The sequence below is a fragment of the Naegleria gruberi genome (assembly GCF_000004985.1).
Source record: "Naegleria gruberi genomic scaffold NAEGRscaffold_41, whole genome shotgun sequence".
Taxonomy (NCBI): Eukaryota; Heterolobosea; class Eutetramitea; order Acrasida; family Naegleriidae; genus Naegleria; species Naegleria gruberi.
The window spans coordinates 182,529-202,523 of record NW_003163286.1 but is presented as its reverse complement, the minus strand read 5'-3'; the positions used below and the strand labels follow the sequence as shown (position 1 = coordinate 202,523).

At 34.5% G+C, this 19,995-nt stretch overlaps 10 protein-coding genes and 1 non-coding gene across 11 annotated transcripts; 4 read left to right on the top strand and 7 right to left on the bottom strand.

The window, feature by feature from the left end:
• Positions 1–98: 98 nt before the first annotated feature.
• NAEGRDRAFT_70630 (uncharacterized protein) lies at positions 99–494 on the bottom strand (the record flags this gene model as incomplete). The annotated part of the gene is made up of 1 exon (XM_002674180.1): positions 99–494. The coding sequence occupies one exon, from the start codon at positions 492–494 to the stop codon at positions 99–101; it is 396 nt and encodes a 131-aa protein (XP_002674226.1).
• Positions 495–661: 167 nt separating this feature from the next.
• Positions 662–2,621, bottom strand: NAEGRDRAFT_80677 (uncharacterized protein). The gene has a single exon (XM_002674179.1). The coding sequence runs from the start codon at positions 2,609–2,611 to the stop codon at positions 731–733; it is 1,881 nt and encodes a 626-aa protein (XP_002674225.1). The 5' UTR covers positions 2,612–2,621; the 3' UTR covers positions 662–730.
• Positions 2,622–3,069: 448 nt separating this feature from the next.
• Positions 3,070–3,462, bottom strand: NAEGRDRAFT_70628 (uncharacterized protein; the record flags this gene model as incomplete). The annotated part of the gene is made up of 1 exon (XM_002674178.1): positions 3,070–3,462. The coding sequence occupies one exon, from the start codon at positions 3,460–3,462 to the stop codon at positions 3,070–3,072; it is 393 nt and encodes a 130-aa protein (XP_002674224.1).
• A 340-nt stretch (positions 3,463–3,802) lies between these two features.
• Positions 3,803–4,588, top strand: NAEGRDRAFT_70627 (uncharacterized protein; the record flags this gene model as incomplete). Its single annotated transcript, XM_002674256.1, has 1 exon — positions 3,803–4,588. The coding sequence occupies one exon, from the start codon at positions 3,803–3,805 to the stop codon at positions 4,586–4,588; it is 786 nt and encodes a 261-aa protein (XP_002674302.1).
• An 8-nt stretch (positions 4,589–4,596) lies between these two features.
• Positions 4,597–6,572, bottom strand: NAEGRDRAFT_58781 (lectin). Its single transcript, XM_002674177.1, has one exon. The coding sequence runs from the start codon at positions 6,440–6,442 to the stop codon at positions 4,616–4,618; it is 1,827 nt and encodes a 608-aa protein (XP_002674223.1). The 5' UTR covers positions 6,443–6,572; the 3' UTR covers positions 4,597–4,615.
• A 1,727-nt stretch (positions 6,573–8,299) lies between these two features.
• On the top strand, positions 8,300–8,923 carry NAEGRDRAFT_70625 (uncharacterized protein; the record flags this gene model as incomplete). The annotated part of the gene is made up of 1 exon (XM_002674255.1): positions 8,300–8,923. The coding sequence occupies one exon, from the start codon at positions 8,300–8,302 to the stop codon at positions 8,921–8,923; it is 624 nt and encodes a 207-aa protein (XP_002674301.1).
• A 328-nt stretch (positions 8,924–9,251) lies between these two features.
• NAEGRDRAFT_70624 (uncharacterized protein) lies at positions 9,252–13,559 on the top strand (the record flags this gene model as incomplete). Its single annotated transcript, XM_002674254.1, has 1 exon — positions 9,252–13,559. One exon carries the CDS (start codon positions 9,252–9,254, stop codon positions 13,557–13,559), a length of 4,308 nt encoding a protein of 1,435 aa, XP_002674300.1.
• A 25-nt stretch (positions 13,560–13,584) lies between these two features.
• On the bottom strand, positions 13,585–13,658 carry NAEGRDRAFT_t476. Its single transcript has one exon. It is a non-coding gene; the product is annotated as a tRNA-Val (tRNA).
• Positions 13,659–13,784: 126 nt separating this feature from the next.
• Positions 13,785–15,476, bottom strand: NAEGRDRAFT_70623 (uncharacterized protein; the record flags this gene model as incomplete). The annotated part of the gene is made up of 1 exon (XM_002674176.1): positions 13,785–15,476. The coding sequence occupies one exon, from the start codon at positions 15,474–15,476 to the stop codon at positions 13,785–13,787; it is 1,692 nt and encodes a 563-aa protein (XP_002674222.1).
• An 846-nt stretch (positions 15,477–16,322) lies between these two features.
• NAEGRDRAFT_44682 (rho family small GTPase) lies at positions 16,323–17,343 on the top strand (the record flags this gene model as incomplete). The annotated part of the gene is made up of 5 exons (XM_002674253.1): positions 16,323–16,390; positions 16,441–16,495; positions 16,637–16,701; positions 16,802–16,922; positions 17,068–17,343. 5 exons carry the CDS (start codon positions 16,323–16,325, stop codon positions 17,341–17,343), a joined length of 585 nt encoding a protein of 194 aa, XP_002674299.1.
• Positions 17,344–17,682: 339 nt separating this feature from the next.
• On the bottom strand, positions 17,683–19,293 carry NAEGRDRAFT_51084 (uncharacterized protein; the record flags this gene model as incomplete). The annotated part of the gene is made up of 1 exon (XM_002674175.1): positions 17,683–19,293. One exon carries the CDS (start codon positions 19,291–19,293, stop codon positions 17,683–17,685), a length of 1,611 nt encoding a protein of 536 aa, XP_002674221.1.
• Between the last annotated feature and the right edge of the window lie 702 nt (positions 19,294–19,995).

Below are 19,995 nucleotides of genomic sequence, written 5' to 3'. Positions count from 1 at the left end.
TCCAAAATGTTTTGTTGTGGAACAAGTTAGTTGTTTTATTAACTATTTTATATTGAAACATTTTGATTTAATATTTTACAATTATAATATTATTTACATTATCTAATTTGACTTAGCAAGTTACGTCTTGCACGTCCAACTCTGTGTGGTGTTCGTTTTAAATGTAATTTCTTGATCAAAAATTCTCTTTCTCCGAGCATATCAAAGATTGGATCTAATGGACAATCAGTTACTTGTTTCAAAGAAATAATATCCCTCGGAATACAATCAGAATCCTTGCTATGTCTACCATTGTAGGCATGATAGGCATTACTCAAACTGTTACCAGCAGCACCAATAGATGAAAAAATTGGTAAATCCAAAGGAGAAGTTGGAGAGGTAGAATCCAATGGATACGTCACAGAGAACATTGTTTGCATATGTGATCGAATAACGTCTCTTGTGATTCCTCTTGATGACGATGGAAATCCTGGAAGGCCTCTAAAGTTGGACATTTCTTCTAATAATTATTAGATGTGATTCTATTTTTTTTGTTTTGATAATTTTAGGTTATTTTGAGTATGGTAAATTGATGGCGTAGTGAAATTGTAAGTGAATTCACTCTGGTTTTGAATATCTTTTGTTGCTGATCTTTTTTAATAAAAATGATTTGAAAATTTCATTAATCAACCAAAACTTTTTTATTTACAAAACTCGGATATTTACAAAATTTTATGGTTCAGGAAGAAAATTATTGATTGAGTGGAGTCATCTTGTCGAATTGAGGAGCAACAGTATCAACCAATCCTTCCAAATCATCAAAGTCCCAAGAGTTAATCTTGATATCACCTCTCAATATTTGGAATTCTCTTGGAATTGGTTGTTGTGCATTCAAGTACATGTGGAATTCATTGAAAGTAAATACAGCATTGGATTTGGTTAATCTTGGAATTGGAGCTCCTCTTTTGACAAGGTCATCATAGTGAAGAACAGCACCACCATTGAATGCAGTTGTTTCAAAAGTAGAATCATAACCACCAACATTAGCAGCCAATGCCTTCTTATTATAAATCAATTTGGAAGCAAATTGAGAACAACTAGATCCGCACAAACCATCAGTCAAGATAATAAACTTGTTAAAGTAATGAGTGGCTGGCTTGAAGAAGAAGTTACCTTCACTGGCACAATCAAGATAGAATTGTTGAGAGTAACTAGCAATAACTCCACCAAGTTTCTTTGTTACACCTCTCTCATAGAAATCAGCATTTGGCAATAGTTGAAGATTTGTAGCATTAAGCATTGAGTTTGGTTGAATGAAGAATGGACGAGCAGAATCAACAAGTGGATTTTTCTTGAATTCAAAAGGTTGATAGAGTTTTGACAGATCAGAATATTCGGCAATCAAAAGTCTGGCCAAAGCAATCGATAAGCAAACATATCCACCACCATTTCCTTGTAAATCAAGAACGAGTGACTTGACACCAACAGATTGAGCATGAGCAACTCCTCTTTCAACAATACTCTTGAATTCATCCCATGGATATTGACTGTATGGATAATTTGGAGCAAATGATTCAATCTTGAAAACTGAAATCTTACGAGTTGTGTGGTACAAGTATGCGATAGACTTATCAGAAGCAGAGTAAAGGAGTTTGAGATTACCAGCAGCCATTCCTCTAAGCTTGCTTTCAAAACCAGTTTTCTTGTAAACAATCTTTGGAATTGACAATTCTGGAATGACCATTCTTGGATCAACAGCCATAGTTGGTGCACGTTTTTGATTATTGTTAACTCTGACTTCAATTCTTGACTTGGAAGGTTGAGCAGCCATTAAATTCTTGAAATCTTTTGGACCATTAATTTGTTGAGAGAGCAAAACAACCAATGGGAGATTGAGAGAGGAACCATCACTGAAAACATAGTTCAATGAATCAAATTCTGGCATAATCAAAGCACCAAGAGACATTTCTTGCATCTTGATAACTTCATTGAATCTGGAAGCAGCTTCCTTTGACATGAAAATAGTATTAGCAATGCTATCTAAAAAGTCCTTTGGCTTGACTCCATTGATAGTTCTAATAGTTTTACCAGCAGCACCGGAATTAGAACCAGTAATGGCACTATAGAGACGATTGTCAGCCTTTACACTAATAACTTGTCCAACATTAGTAATTGAGCTAGTCAAATCGAATGGGAATACCAAGTAAGAATTCTTGTATGGATTTGGAGGCATGTAAATTGTGTGAGCATCATAGAGACTGAAGAAGAGACCCATCAATTCTTTGTGGAATTGATAGTCGAAATCATAATTCTTGTTTCTGATTTGTTGAATTCTATTCTTCAAATTTACAGAAATAGAATATGCAGATCCAGAGTATGTGCTATTTTGAACCATATATTCATAAGAATAACCATTAGAAGTAGCAACAGCAATATCAAGGGTGTTTGCAATCATATCCTTGTCAGCAGGAATATTTGGCAAGCATGCTCGGAAGGAGGCAAGACTTGTCCAATAATAATCTGGATTAATTGGCAATGGTGTATTGAACACACAAGGAGCTCCTTGTGAATAGACTGTACATGTTAAATATATACACACAAAGAGTGCAATAAAGATGCTATTCTTAATCATTTTGTTTTTTTGTTGTTGGATATCATTAACATGTTGATCCAGTTGGTATAAATAGCTGTCAGCAGGAGTTTTACGGAGACAAGCTCCGGTAAATAGGAGAGCTGCTCCAGATAAGGTGCACTTCTACCGATTTGTTGGTACATTCGTTCCGGAATTAAAAACAACATTTTGGAGTTCCTTAACCTCTGCAAAGGGAATGTAATCTTGTCCAACAGGAAGTCCCATCTCTTTCCTCTCTTTGGATGTCTCAAAGACAGTCTCATGCTCCTCGAAATGACCATCACAAACAACACAAAGGAAATCACTGTTAAACATTTGGCATTTACATGAGGCATGCTTGCATCGTTTTGAGCCGTTTGGTTGATGATCCTTAAATGTATGTTTGCATTTGCATTTTACGGAGAATTTGCTTGCATCAACTTGGTTCATTCCATTAATTTCTTTAAACCTTACAGTAATTACTTACAGTTACTTCTTCTCACAAGCCAAACTTCTCCAATTTCCTCAGGAGTTGTAGGAATAAATTCGAATCGTTTACATTCCTTACATGATAAACATTGATCTACCTTATAGTTGTGCCCCTTTTTGAAATGTTCCTTGAGGGAATGACCACAAAAACATGTAGAATTCGGACCAATCCTTGAACAATCTTGAATAGTTCCAAATTTTTCATCTTTTCTATTTGACCTCCATACACCGTAAAGACCTGATTCAATGGAAAATAAGGCTGCTTCCATTTGTCCATCCATTACTGATTGCGAAGTGGGAGTTAAGCCATTGAATTGAATGTTATGAATTACTCCTTGAAGAGCATTCATGTGAAAATTTGATTTGTTATTTTCCAATGCCATTTCAGATTGTTCATTTGATGAATGAGAAACAATGAGGGGACCTCCATTACATCGATGATCATCAATAGCAACTAGTGCTTGTTGTTGATGATTCCGAACCAACAAACTTTGGTTATCTTTCCGAATTTTGTCATCTTTGATTAATTGTCGAATTTCTGATTGCTTTGTATTTGTTTTTAATTTAATGGAGGTTTCTTTTCGAGTACTAATCACATTGGATGAAGAGGCTGAAGATACCATCTGCTTCTTCATTTTTATCTTTTGTTTAATTGATAATTACAGAAGGTTCTAATCATCAAAATCTTTGGCGCCAGAATATTATTATTTATTAAATTAAAAAATGTCTCAACAAAACTCGACACCACAAAAAGATATTAGTTTTACAAGTGATGATTCAGAACTGAAAACCCCAACATCACCATTCTACAATCTAAAGGGAGAAACTAAATTTATTACAGCTCAAGAATATGCCAACTCACAAGATTATCAAGAAGAATTAGAGGAGGGTGAATATGATGAAGAAGAACAAGTTATTCTTGATGATCCATTCGGTGAAACTGAAGAAGATCCATTTGGGGATGGAAATGAAGATATTTTGGATTATGAAGACTATCCGGAGGATGCCGATGATGACCAGATTCAACAACAACCTCTTCACAATAGTTTTAACACAACCCGTACTTCTATTAACACATCATTTGCCACAAACAAAACTAGCACAACAATTAATACATCTTTCACATCTAATAGATCCGATAGAACAAATCTATTGCAATCACCTAGTGACAGCTTTATTTCAGGACGAACAACAAGAACTACCAGAACAACTAGAACAACCATGTCTGTAAGATCTATGCCTCCTTGTTATGAACCACTCCAAGATCCTGGAAAGAGAGGCTTAAGAAGAGCAACTTTATTATTGAAAGAAGAGGAAACTAAAGGAGTTGTAGCTGACATGATACCTAGTTTGAATATTGCTCTTTTATTGATTCTCTTATTATTGGCAATTGTTCTCTATAGTAATGAATTACATGATGTGATTAGACCATTTGTAAGACTTGTTTCTTCATTCTTACGGAGGTTAAATATTACAGTATGGACTGATTTTGATGAGCTAGAATTGTAATTTTTAGTAAATTATTTATTTAATACCTTAGTAGAACTTGCTCTTACTTTCTTGGAACTTTCTATAATAGATGAAACCAACAGTAAAAACAACTTGGAATAAGATGAAAATGACCAACAGCCATCCATTGCCAAATCTTTGCATTTCTCCTAATGATTCTGTTTGCTTGGAAATACCAGAGTGGATTTCACCATGAGAACGTTGAATATTGTTGACATCATTATAGATGTTTGTAATGAGAGAATCCAATTTACGTAATTGAACATTCAATGTATCAGTATCTCTCTTCAATTCTTGAAGGGTTCCACTAACATCTCTCTTGGTATTTTCACTGAATTCAGTAAATTTGGCTTGTACTTCTTCTTGCTTCTTTGAAACTTCATTAACAAATTCCAAAATATTAATAATATCGCTCTTAGTAGATGACTTCTTAATAGTTCTGGTAACTTCCTCGAGAGCTTCCAAAATAAGTAAACCAGTTTGCATATTAAAGGTAACATGACCACCTTCATGATGTTGAACTGGTGGTTGATCCTTTGAGCTTGCATCTTGGCTTTCATCTACATGTTTCATCTTTTCCTTGAGTTGATTAAAGATCTTTTGTTCTTCCTCCCAAGCTTGTTCAGTTTCCTTCTTCTTTCTTTCAATTTCACTATGAACTTCGTGTTGCAAGTTGACTTGTTGTTGTTGTTGATGATGTTCGGCTGGCTTACCATGATTCATGGCTTCTTCGTCTTGCTTTTGCTTATCGAGATACTTTTGGAATTCCTCATATGGATCGTACCAACCTCTGTGATGATGAGATGGTGGTTGAATTCCTTCATTTGAAACTGGGGCAGGATTAAGATCATAAGTAATAAAGTTCAAAGCATCATGATTATCAGCCAAACCACCAGTAGCAGCAGTAAGACCAAAGTAGAATCCTTCCTTCAAATGAATATTGTTAAGTTCAAAACATTTAACAAAGCTACCAGAGTTTGCTGTATCCAAATAAACTCCTAACATGGAATTTTGATAAGTAACACGAACTGAAGTCTTTCCAGCACTTGGATTTCTAATATCAGCACGACAACGGTCCAATTGATTAGCCTTGAAATCATGATCTACATCATAGTTAACATGTTGACCATTTCCGGAAATAGCAATAACAGCTGGATTATCACCATCCATGTTATTGTCATAGGTATCAAACAAAATACCCAATCCTTCAAAACTATCAGTATAACCCATTAAAGTACCAGTCTTGAATGGCTCTTTGGCATACCAGAAAGCCATACCATCCGCACCAGGATTATGATTATTGTGAATGTGAATATCAAATTCAACTTGCCAACTCTTCATGTGAACAGGTTCAAGATTCCACAAATAACCAGTTCTAGACTTGATGTTTGGAACAACTCTAATGTAAGATTCAGTAGCAATAGAACTTCCACCATATTCCCAATGAGGAACAGATTGTTGTCCACCAAAGAGGAAAGGTGGTCTGAAAGTGTGTTTTTCCATTACAACTTTATCATTACTACTATCATTGTCGCCAGAACTTTCATCATCTTGGTCGACTTGTTGAGGTGGTTGTTGTTGTTGTTGTTGATTGTCGTCATCTTCGTCATCATCATCGTCTTCTTCTTCTTCATATCTCTTCTTCTTCTTTAAAATCTTGTTGAGTCTTCGTCTTCTTCTTTGGGCCTCTACAAAAATTGATGATGAAGAAATCGAGGTTGATTCATAACGATTAATATTACTATTTGATTTTGTTAAAAGGCTCGATGCTGTTTGGTCTATTGATTCCAAAATAAAAGGAACAAGAAACAAAACAAGCAACAAGGCAAACACGAATCTAGAATTTGCTCTCATTACACACTTGTTTATAAAAAACTAAAAGAAACTTTTTTGATGATCAAAACAATCTATTTGTTTTCTTTGGTCGGGTTGTGGAGAAGAACCAAAGTTGTTGTCCGTGCGGAGAGAAGATTAGCAAATTTTTTTCTTCTGATTTTTTAAAATAAAAATTCAACTCCACGTGGCTTACGAATAGTTTAAGATCTTTCATTGTTAAAAGGGTTGTCATTATCATTTGAGAAGCTTTTAACAGATGGTTGGATAGGGAATCTTACTGTTTATACAATATTACTAGGATTTGTTATTGGTTTTTGTTGAGAGGAGTTGCTTCTCGATTATTGTAAAGTATTTTTTGGATAACGTTATCCTTTTGTCTAATGGGAACACTTCGATGCAATTGAGTGCTTTATCTGTGGAGATTAGTGTTGATACTTCTTAGCTTGATATGAATTTTCTTGTTAACAATTTGTTTCTCAAGATTAGTTCCAAAAAGTACAATGTATCCAAAGAGTTTTGGTATCTAACAAGACTTAATCCATTCCACCCAATATTCAATAATCAATACCATAAATTTGAATTATGAGTTTATGTTGATAAATAGCCACATACACATCCAAATTCAGTCAATACTCACTCTCTTCATTTTTTTAAAAATCATAATTTAGTTAAAATCTATTAGAAGATCAATTTCAGAACTGAAATGAAATAATATTGCTTCATATTTTCAAAACCACAACCAACACATTCTCTCCTTTGAGGATCAGTTCTCATACCACAATACTCTATTAAAATTTGACAGAACCGCATAGATATCACACAGCAAACATCTTGCTTATTATAGAGGTGTAGAATAGGTGGGAGCTTATGGCGTTAATGAAATACCACTACTCTTAAAGGGCGGGGGAAAGTGTCATTCATCTGGTTCGATTTCTGTAGGTTCTGTTACCAGTGGGTGATAACACCTTCGCTTTTGTGTTTTTGAGTTTAATTGATTTTTGGGTTTATTTAACATGCATGTATTGGATTATTTAAGAAATTGTTCAGGTTAGTTTATTTGTGTTAGGAAGAGTTAAATTTTAGCATGTGCCATATAATTAATTGGAGCAATTAGACAGGAATCGTTAATGACAATGACTTTCGAATTATCCTGATTTTCAGAGTTTAATTCCTTGTTTTTCAAATAGTTTCGAATACCAATTACCAGACAAGAGAAACCTATGGATATTAACAACAAGGAAAATAATCCTAAAGCAATCGAAGAAGGTATTCCATACTGATTAGTTGACTTTAAAGTTACAATAACAACCACAGCTATCAAACTGCCAACAAACAACGCAAAGACACTTGACAGTATTGACATTGAGAGTTGAAAAACTCTGCTAGTTAGAATGGCCATGAGTAAAGTGTTTTTTTATCTGTAGCAACAAATTGCTGTGGAGCCAAAAGGAGTTTTAAAGAATCGTATATGGTTGGTGTGAGGGTTAAAAAAACTCCTTTTGGATGAGTAAGGTTGACCAGAGAAAAATTCCTATTGGTTGATCGATTTTTAATCCTTTTGTCCTCTCATACCCTTTTGAAACTTCTCATATTTGTGCATCTGTTTACAAAGTCCATTGTGATCATTGTACTGTAGAGGATTCTTGCAGTCTTCAATTAATTTTCATTTTTCAACACAACTTTTGTAAACTATTGAGTAATAACACATATTTAGGAGAATGAACAAGGGAATGTGCATAACTTAAATAATCAGTTATCTCTTTTGAGGGTTGACAGTTTCTGATGGAATTGTGAAAAAAATCCAAATTTAATATATTTAAAGGCATTGAAAGAGATCTCGAATTGAATACTTTAAAATTAATAGTATTATAAAAAATGGCTCCAACAAGAATAATTGATGCAATGACATTATCTGAAAGTGAAATGAATGACTCGATTGCCTTGTTTCATTTACTTGTTCGAAACACGGACAATGAGAAGAAACCAGTGAAACCAATAAATCAACAGAGGATGACCATGAAGGATTTAAAAAGTTTATTTAGAAGAATAGGATACAAGATTTCGAATGAGGAATTGAAAGCAATTATTCGAAACATTCACGAAAGTTTCTCTTCTCTTGGTTTGGGAAGGATGGATGGGCCAGTAGATTCTATAAATTTCAAACAGTTTCTCCACTTGATTCATGATGAACCAGAACTAGATTTTGGAAGAGAACAATTATTGGAATCCTTTAGAATACTTTCGGAAAAACCATCTAATGGCAAACCAGTTCAGAGAGGGTTCATCTACATTCAAGATTTAGAAAGATATTTATTCGAATTCAGTCCACTCACCAAACCTTCAGAAAACTCAGAACATTCCACCCATTTCGCCTATTCGAAATCAATTATTTCACACGAGGAATACACCAAATTGTTAACCATTCTCGATCCCTACTCGAGTGGAAAGATTAATTATGAAAAATTTGTAGAAATGTTAATAATTGAAAGTTCCAAATAAGGAATTAGATAAAAAAATAACAAACTAGAGTTCTCTCATTCATCATGTTGAATTTTCAAGATGAAATGGATAAATCGATTACAATATCATGATAACCAAAACGCAATGCCAAGACCAAATTAAATTCCCGCCAAAAAATAAAGTGAAAGACATCCCAATTCAAAATGTTACCACCTACCAAACACAATTATCCTTTTGTCCACATAGTAAGTGCATCTTTCACGACACAAACTTGGATCTTGATTTTTAGTTGTTGTGCATCATGAACTCAAAAGAGCCCAACGCCTCGGTAATAAACTAAACACAAAAAATCAGCACAAAACAAAAGATGAATTTCAAGTCGAGGGTTGTTATGTTGTTGGCGGTATTGTTGTGGTGTTTTATGGTTGGTTTATGTGTGGGTCAGTTAGTTTCGAATAATACAAGTGTGGAGACGAAATCTGCAAGTTATGAGATTTCAGTTCTGGTGGAAGAGGAATCTACCACAACAAAGGCAGTGGATATCCTTCTGGAATACCCACTTCAAATGGCTCTATCAAATGATTCAAGTTTCATGTACTTTATTCATGATGTAAAAACTATCGGAAAGGTTTCGATGAACACTAATTTTTATGAAGTTGTTTATTCGGATATTGGTGTTCAATGGGCAGGTATTGCCGTAACCCCCAACAATATTATCTATTATTCTGATGAATATTTAAATGCAATTCACAAATTTCAAAATGGAGTTTCGAACAAGGTAGTAGGGACCAGTATAACTGGTTTGTACAATGGAAATAATCTGAAAGGAACTCTAACAGCATTGAATCGTCCTATTGGTTTATTCTACACTGAAATATTCTCTAGCCAGGGAGAATTATATTTTGCAGACGAATCCAACTCATTGATTCGAAAGTTGGTGATTGCAAATGGAACTGTTTCGAATGTTGCAGGAAATGTTGTAGCGGGATATAGTGGAGATGGTGGAGAAGCAACTTCTGCTTCATTGAGATATCCTTCCAGTGTTTATGTGAGCAATTCAGGTGAAATTTATATTGCTGACACGTTTAATTGTGTGATTAGAAAGGTTTCGAATTTGGGAATTATTGGAACAGTTGCTGGTGTAGGAGGGCAATGTGGATACAATCAAGACTCGATAAATGCAACTGAATCAAAACTAAATTTTCCAACAGGTATTACAGTTTCGGATAGTGGAGATCTCTATATTGTGGATAAAGGAAATCATAGGATAAGGAAAGTATCTGCTACTACTGGATTGATTGAAACAATTGTTGGAGGAGGATTCAATACAGGATATGGTATATCAGGAACTTCTGCTCAACTCAATAATCCAACTCAAATTTTGTTGAATAATCAAAACGAATTATTTATTTCTGATACGAATCACCACAGGTTATTGAAATATTCTAATGGAATAGTTACTTTGGTTGCAGGTTATTCGAATGTTGAAGAATCAACCTCTCCAATAGATAACGTAGAGCCAACAATTGCCAAACTTAAATATACCTATGGAGTGGCCACCAATTCAAAGAATGAAGTATTCTTCTCTGATGCCTATAATCACAGAATTGTAAAGATTGAAAATGGAGTACTAAAACAAGTGGCAGGAAAAGGAGTTGCAGGTTTCGACAATAATATTGATGGATTACTGGCCACCGATGTTTCACTCAATTACCCATACGAAATTGCAATTCAACCCTCCACACAAGATTTATTCATTTCAGATACACATAATCATCGGATTTTGAGAGTTGATTCAACAAGTGGACGAATTTATAGATTCATGGGAAGTGGAATTCCTGGATATAATGGTGAAGGAAGTGATTTACTGAATTTACAATTGAATAATCCACAAGGTTTGAGTTTTTCTGGAGATATTTTAATTGTTTCAGATACTTTCAATCATAGAATTCGAAAAGTCTTCAATTCAACCAGTTCCACCATTTTAGGAACTCAATTCGGAGGCAAAGAACCACCTAGCACTTTAGTTTTATCTGATATCATGTTGAAATTTCCAAGATTTGCTCTTCTGAAAGGGACAATATTGGCTGTGGCTGATACGAAAAACTATTTAATTAGAGATTTTGACATTTCAACACAATCAGTATACGGAAACTCTCAAACTCTTAGCACTATCCATACCCCAACCTCAATTGTTTATACCAATGCCAATGAAAAGTATTATGTCAATGCATTTGGACACTATGTGCTAGATATAAGCATAAAACAACAAAAGCTTATTGGAACATTAACTAAGGGGTTTTTAGGAGATTATCAATCAGGAACACTTGCGAGAATGAGATATCCACACTCATTTTGTTTGGATAATAATGGAGATTATATAATAGGAGATACTTTGAATAGTGTCATTCGTAAATACTCGACCAATTCGACTATTTTCACAACAATAGCAGGATTTGGAACAAGGAGACTTCCTGACAGAATCGTTAACGATCCAAAAGGAAAGAAGATAATTGTGGGAGTTTCATTGGCTTCCACAGGTGATTTTTATGTTACTGACATTACTTACAATAGAATTATCAAAGGAAATGTAGCTCAAAAAACATTCAACACCTATGCAGGTCCTTTCCTTGGAGGAATTAATATGGCTGAAGGATCCATCTCTTCATTCAAGATGCAGACACCGACAGCTGTTTTTTCACATAATGATAATCTCTATGTAATTGACAATTCACGATTGTTGAAATATTCGAAAGATGGAAATGTGAAAACACTATTCAGTTCATTCACAATCGTCAAAGATTTCATTCATGTGGATTCAAGTGGAAAGATTTACTTTATGGATGCTGTTCAAAGCACAACAACTTATCTTTATGTCGGTTTCGAAAATAACTTTCAGGTTTATTCAGGAAATGGAACTGATGATACTTCAGATGGAATTGATCGATCTCTTGTTGGGATTTACAAACCAGCTGGGTTATTCTTCCATGAACAAAAATCAGAACTCTACTTTTCAGATATCTACCGAATTAGAAAATTCTCAAAAGAGGGAACTATTTCAACCATTGCTGGACTGAAAGGAAGTAATGGATATTCTGGAGAAAATGTCAATGCTGCATCATCTACATTGCTGACAAGTCCCAAATCCATCTTTGTCAATACAATAGGAGAGGTCTTTTTTATAGAATTGAGTCGAGTTAGGAAAATATCAACCAATGGAACACTCTTTACTATAGCAGGTAATGGATCAAATATTTTATCTTCCCCAACAATGTATCCAACAAATACTAGCATTGGAACTCCAATCTCTCTTTCATTCAATTCGAAAACTGGTGTTTTTGCCATGATTGAGTTGAGAAAACGAGTTACCTTAATGAGTCCATACTGCTCAGATAATTTTTCTGTATCTTCAATTGATGCAACAATTTGCATTCCAATTTGTTTTGGAAAAACTGAAGATGGAGCTTGTGGAGGAGCCAATCAAGGACAATGTATTTCTCCAAATACTTGCTCCTGTCAAAAGAATTGGAATGGAACTCAGTGTGAAATCAATTCAAATACATCTGTGGAGGAATCAACAACAAGAATCATTTTAATAGCAACCCTCGTGCCCATTCTCTCAATTCTATTGATTTTGGTACTAATTGCTATAATAATTGTCATTGCTGTGGTGGTGCTATGTAAGAAAAAGAAGAAACAATCTAATAGTTCCATTGCTACAGTTTCAGATGTAGAATTGAAAAATTCAAACCTTTCCACATTGGATATTTCGACCACAACTGGAACTTTCTCAGATTATCCTGACGAGGTTTCGTATTTCTTTAAAACTTCAACTAATGTTAGATCTGTTAAATCCGGATCAAGCTCAAGTATAACAGATGCTTTTAATCCGCTTTCAAGATATTCTAATCTGCAAAAGATTGGAGCTGGAGGATTTGGATCAGTATTTAAATGTTTAGATCAAAACAATAATCCTAGAGTTCTTAAAGCTATGAGATTTAACTCATACTCTGAATTGAGTTTATTTATGAAGGAAGGTCTCCAATTATTGAATATGAATCATCCAAATATTGTCAAGGTGAATGATCTTTTTATTGATCAGGAAGAACTTCTATTCATTGAAATGGATTACTATGAGAAGGGAGATTTGAGCTATTTACTTAAAAACCCTGAGTTTTGTACGGAGGAAATTTTGAGACAAATCATTGAACAAATGGGCAGGGCCCTCGATTTTATTCACAATGAAAAGAAACTAATTCACAGAGATATTAAGCCGTCCAATATTTTTATTAAGGAGATTTCCAATACTAACATTCAAATTGTTTTGGCAGATTTTGGCTTGGCCAGAGACAATAGCACTTCAAACAAATCATACGCTGGAACGCCATTGTATTGCTCTCCTGAATTAGGTCTTGGATCGAATTATGGACCAGAGACTGATATTTATTCATTGGGAGTGACTCTTTATCAACTTATTTCAAAAGATGTAAGCACCTCCATTAGTCACTATTTCCTGACAAAGAATGAAGAACAAGTGGAAGAGATTTTGAAAAATCAAATGAATACTGGTTCTGGCAACAAATATTCTGCCGAGTTGATAACACAAATTACAGAAATGGTTAGACGGGATCCAAGTAAAAGACCCAAACCACAAGATTTTTGTAATCACAAATAATAAAATAATCAATATGATAAAAAGTTACGCCGTAAGGGAGTCGAACCCTTGACCTTCAGCGTGTAAAGCTGACGATCTAACCAACTGATCTAACGGCGCTCTTGGTAGTGTTCAAATTTTCAATAACAGACCAAGTTCGCCTTAATAATCTTAATAAAAAATGGTAAATTGGGTTTCATACGATTAATTGAATGAAATATTGCAAAGATTATAATCCTTAATATATTAAAGCAGTATTAATCCTAAAATTAGACCAAAATTTGAGCCCACAGAAATTCCCAACAATAAAAAGAATGTCATTGTTGTTGCTGTGATTTCCTTCTCATGTAAATTTACAAATTTCTTAGGAGCACTCGACATGAGTATGCTGTTGAAATAACCATTTGACAATGACATGACAAACATGAATATCAATGGAATTGCATCATGTTTAAAAAGCATTGGATTCAAGCAAAATATAAATAAAGGTATCAAGATAAATCTCATCAAAACCAAAACGAGAAGTATTATCTCTTGAGTAGAAACTCTCAATTTTCTTTTAAATAATTCGTATTTGGAAGTTGTTGGTGGAAGTGACTCAATCGGGATGAATTTTCCAGATGGTAATATATCAATCCAATAATATGCAATTCTTCCAAGAAAATCATAGATTTGAAATGTCAAATTTGACCAAATTGGCAACCATGTTTCCATAGAGGTTCCAACATAAATGGATGGAATGGCACTTGAAAGGCCTGGGAAAATTGTTAATGATACGAAAAAGTTCAAGAATATAGTCAAGCAATTAATCCAAACATTCTTGAAAATATTTGTCAAAATGTTCTTAATTGATGTAATTTCAGCATGATCTCTATTAGCATCAGCTTGATCTTCCACTTTCTGATTCAAATAATATTGAACAAATGGTGACCTTTCCAAAATGATAAAGGTAGCAATGCAAACCACGTTGAGAGCTGCACAAAACGAAAAGTAAATAATTGTTGAGGTTGATAATATCTCAATAGGAACTTCCTCATACCCACTCTCTATGGTAACCTTTGTTAAAATCCTCAATAAGCTAATAAATAGACCAGCAAAAGCACTTCCAGACACTACCGTATTCATATAGTGATGAGGTAACTTGCTGGAAATTCCATAAACTGAAGACTGAATAGATCCTGTGCAAACAGCCATTACTGAGACAATCGCCATTAGAATAATAAATTCAGCCAATCTATTTCCAATAATCACATAAAGTAATGGAACAGCAATCAATAATCCAATCAATATTACATAAGGTATATAAATCCTATATCTGTACCTAATATGAGTTCCAAACTTAATCAATAGCAACAATGTCACTAAAGTAATCAAACTATATACAGATGTCATCCACAACATGACTTTTTGTTCAGAATAAAGAGCCAACAAGTAATCCACAGCTGATAACATTGCATTCCATGGAAATAATTCACCCATTCCCTGAATGAAGAATATTATTGTAATCATGTGATATTTGTCTTTTGGTTCCAATGATGAATTATTTACCACTTCCTGTTGTTGACTATCAATTCTATTTCCATGATCACTCAATATTTCCTTCTCCTTCCTCTCCATTATTACTTTTCCATTATTATTTGAAGATAATTCAACATTTTGAAATTCGATATTGTTCTTCATATGATCGGAACCACCAACACCCTGCTGATCATCATCTCGATCATGAATTAATTTACCAGAAATTCCAAAATTATTCTGACGATCATGATAACGAATCATAACACTCTCCTCTTCATCATCCACCATACCATCATGCTGATGATGATGATGAGGCAATTCATTATTGCCCTGGTTAGTAAATTTGGTCCTAGGCTGATGATGGAGATCCTCAACAGCAACCGTTGCAGAAGGTTGTGGAGGAGGCACAGACGAAATCATGTGATGATTTTTTTTATGGTTGTGCTTTAGCTCATCATTGTAATGTGAAATATTTCCCGCCTTTGCAAATTCTTTGAAATGTTAAGAGTCTCAATGATCTGACATTTTCTAATAGATGAAGAGAAAGTACTTTGACAACTCAAAATGATGAGCAAATTCTAATGACCTGTTTCGAACACAATGGATAGCGAATGCAAAAAGGATCTCATAATAATGGAAATGGACCTTGGTAACTAATTCAAGAATAAATGGCAGTTTCTGATTATAATTATAGGTCTTTCGAATAGTCAGTTAGTAAATTATGCACTATGTTTCCAAAATTTGATGTGTAAAGATGCCTGTCGACTAGTTTATTCATCAACGTACATATTTTTCTAATAATTTCCAATTTAAATCATCATTGTCTACAACTTTCGTCTTGCCTATTCGAATTCCTCAATACCAAACTTTTCTCTCCCTTAGAACAAGCTATTTACAATTCATTTCAAAAACCACTTCACTACACCACAATGATCCTTAATCCACACCAATCAAATAAGCTCTTACATGTTCCAAGTTCTTTTTGTAAAGACGCTTCCCCTTTCGGGAGTGTTTTATCATTCCAAGAAAAAGTCAGCACTCAATACATCAACTGAACAATGCACTTCCCCAACACACTATTTGCCCAAACAATTTCCAATCATCATCACAGCTGCCATTCTATGAAGAGCCAAAATTTCAGGCTGCACAAAATTTTCTCAATGATTTGATGGGTGAAGCGAAAAACTCGCAGCGACGGTTGAAATTTAAAAAACTCAAAAAAAAATTCAAACTCTTTCGCGCGCAACTTGAAAAAAATTAATAAGAATGGATACCTCTATAAAGTGTGTTGTTGTGGGTGATGGTGCTGTCGGTAAAACTTGTTTATTGATTTCGTAAGTAGTGTTGATGAGTTTTGTTTTTGAGAGCTTGACATGTTGTTTAGTTTCTCTTCGAATACTTTCCCAGAAGACTATGTACCAACAGTCTTTGATAACTATGTAAGTATTTTGAGAGATTAGAGTGTTTCTAATAATTATTGTTAATATCATTGCTGGTGCTGCTTTATTTCATCATCTTTTACTTGACAATTTACCTGTCAAACTCTTTATTTTGACGTCAATTTTATTGTGAAAATACAGTCTGCTAACGTAATGTACAAGAATACAACAGTATCTTTGGGTTTGTGGGATACAGCTGGTCAAGAGTAAGTAATTTCAAATTTTCATCAACAATATTTATTGTACTTTCTAATAGTGAGTAAGTAATCTTCTAGTAGAAGAATTTTTAGGCTAAATAATTTTCAGCTATGATCGTTTGCGACCATTGTCTTATCCTGATGCTCAAGTTTTCCTCGTCTGCTTCTCTGTTGTCAATCATACAAGTTTAATGAACGTAAAGGCCAAGTGGGTTCCGGAAGTTAAACATGTAAGTAGTACTCTACACCACTTGAAAAGATTTATTTATTCTTTATACTTTTAACATGTTGAACATCAATATATGTTGAAATTTGTGTGCACACATATCTGTTGTTACATGCATGTAAACAAACAACTTTAAATTATTTAAATAGCACTGTCCAAAAGTGCCAATTGTTCTCACAGGAACTAAGGCTGATCTTCGTAAGGATAAAGACTATCTTCAAAGAGAAGGATTACAAGTAGTGTCTTCAGAAGAAGGACAAAAAGTAGCCAAGGAAGTTGGAGCTCAATACTATTCGGAATGTTCTGCTAAATCACAAGAAGGATTGAAGGAAACTTTCAACTATGTTATCGAATGTGTTTTGGATCCAAAGAGTCCAGATCAAAGCTCAGAAAAGAAGAAGTCTGGCAAATGTAGTCTGTTGTAAACAATTGAAACCATTATTATTATTATAACTTCTCCTCTCTACTGTATATTATTCTTTCCGCCACTTCAGAGTCGACTCATTAAATCCCTCATTTTGCGTTTTTAACTGCTGTCGAACTTTCAATTTGAAGATGAACAGGTGACATATCTTGTTCCATGTTCATTCAAACAAATTCTTCTCAATACAATCTCTCGAAATATCATGATTATGAAAATTAATGAAATAACCACAAAAAGATGATGGATACCAATATCTAACAAGGAAATAATCTGATTTCAAATTATTTGAGATACTTTGCGATTATTTCACTTTACACCTTTCAATCCCAACACTTTGTAATCACTTCTTTTTCTTTTTAGAAATGCCATGTGAAGGGTCAGCAAAAACCAATTTGGCATATCCCTTCTGTGATGGTTTTGCCAATGTACTACATTCAAATGCTTTTGATAATGCATGCATACATTCTGTTGATAGATATTTTTCATTGGCTTGTTCATCGTTCATTACAAACTCCAAAGACATTGGATAAATGTGTGGAAAGGCCTCTAAATGTCTAATATCATTGTAGAATTGTGGCCATTTATCAATACCAATCTTATCTTTGAGTTCGTAAAATCTCCTCTTTAAAGTTGAAAGACTACACCCCAACGAGCTACATGCCTGAGTTTGTGGTAAATGCAATACTCTAAGTAAATCTCTCTCCTCAATACATAGACTTCTTCGGTACTTTTTACGAGGAGTTTTGGTTGCTCTCGACCTGCTATTGCTTGTTTTGGTTTGTGAGCTTTGAACCTTTTCACTGGTTGTTGTGGTACTATTCTCTTCCCCTCCACTCAAGCTGTTGTTACATGAGCTACCAGAGCAGGATCCCAATGTTGTTAAGGCATGTTGAGAGGATGGGTACATGTGTTGCTGGAGAACATGATGATTTGTAGGACATGTGATTTGTTGATTTGTTTCAGAGAGTGAAGAGGTAGATATGATTTTAGTTGATGTACATGATGAGGTAGTTGTGAGAGGAATAGTATTATTAAGAGTTAAGATGTGATTCTTTGATGGAGACATGTAATGATTTACCATGTTACTGCTCCTACTACTACTACTAGAAGTATTATTTGGCATTGTAGTGGGCATGGACTTATTCTCTTGGTTCATGATGCAATGCTGTGGAGAATTAAGGGTGTTTTTCTGAGTAGAGTCAATTATGTGATGATGTTGGGACAATTGCTGCTGCTGTGTTGAAGAGTGTGATGGTTGATCTTTCTGTAATGGGTTTAATTGTGAACCCTTATTATTATCCATCATCATGAGGTGATTGTTTGAATGAACCCAGTTCATTGATTGATTGCGATAATGTTCACTTTCTTTTTTTGCGTAATATTGGAAATTACTTTGATATTTGGAGAACGTGCAGATTCGAGTATCTGATTTTGGAAGGCAATCCTCACTGTTTTTAGGGTCTTGGCTATAAACTTGTTGGACATATTGCCCCACTTTGTCAACAGTAAACAATTGAGAGTGACCATGAACAGAGATTGAGAGTTGCGTGCCTTCGTTTTTAGATAATTCGCCATCAGAGCGCGAGGGTTCACTGGGCATATTTGGTCTAGGTGAGTATTGATTAAGGTCATACGTATTTATGGAGCTATTCATTCTTGATATATCCTTCTCTGGGCATTTGTCTTGAGCGCCGACTGAGTGTGTTGTTAACAAAGTTGAGGCTCCCATAGTAACATTATGATGCATTGGAATTGTACGAGAGATGGGGTGGTTGCATGATAGCTCACATTGTGTTGGTGATGCATCTAATGCAGAGTTGGATAAATGTTGATGATGAATCAATAAATGATCGGTGGAAACCTGCTCCCGTTGTTGATGCTGTTGAGATGATCGAATATCATTTATATAGGAAGGTGATTTTCCATCTGGATCCACTATAACCAATGCCATTGATATTAAGGTGAGATGATTTGTAAAAATTCAAAGAGTATATGTATGCAGAGTAGTAGAAAATGAATTCCTTGTAAGTCTATCAATCACAACACGACTGAGTGTTAGACTCCAATTATTTTAGAAAGTATGTTTTCTCTCAGATAAAATCTGAATTTCGACAATAAAAAATCAATAATGTTAGGATTACCGCACCACTAAGCAATAATATTGCCTCAGTTAATCGATGAACGTGATGATGAGTATGATGGTAAGTGCGAATCAAGGTGATATGATGAAGAATACCCCTTGTTTGATTTTTTCTTAAGCAAAACATCATCAACACCAACAATTTCCCCTTTTTGCCTCACCAACAAATGCATTATCACCTGCTTTGCTTAAGATGCTAGAGCGGAAGAAAGGGACTACTGGAACTGAGACCACGACATGGGAGACTTGTTTTTTGGAGGCCAAAAACATGTGAACAGACAAATTTCTCAAGCCTTATTTATCGAAAATTTTCTGATATGGTTGTAAAGAGCTACGGAATAGAACCATTGAACAATCTTATTAAGGTATTCGAACCGCAGGTAGATTCGCTTAATGTTCGATATCGTGTATTGTGGATGTGGTATCTTTGCGATCATCAAATGTGGTATCAATAAGCGTGGCTATATTGAGAGAAGTAGTATCAATTATAATCAGAGATGAAGCTATAAACAA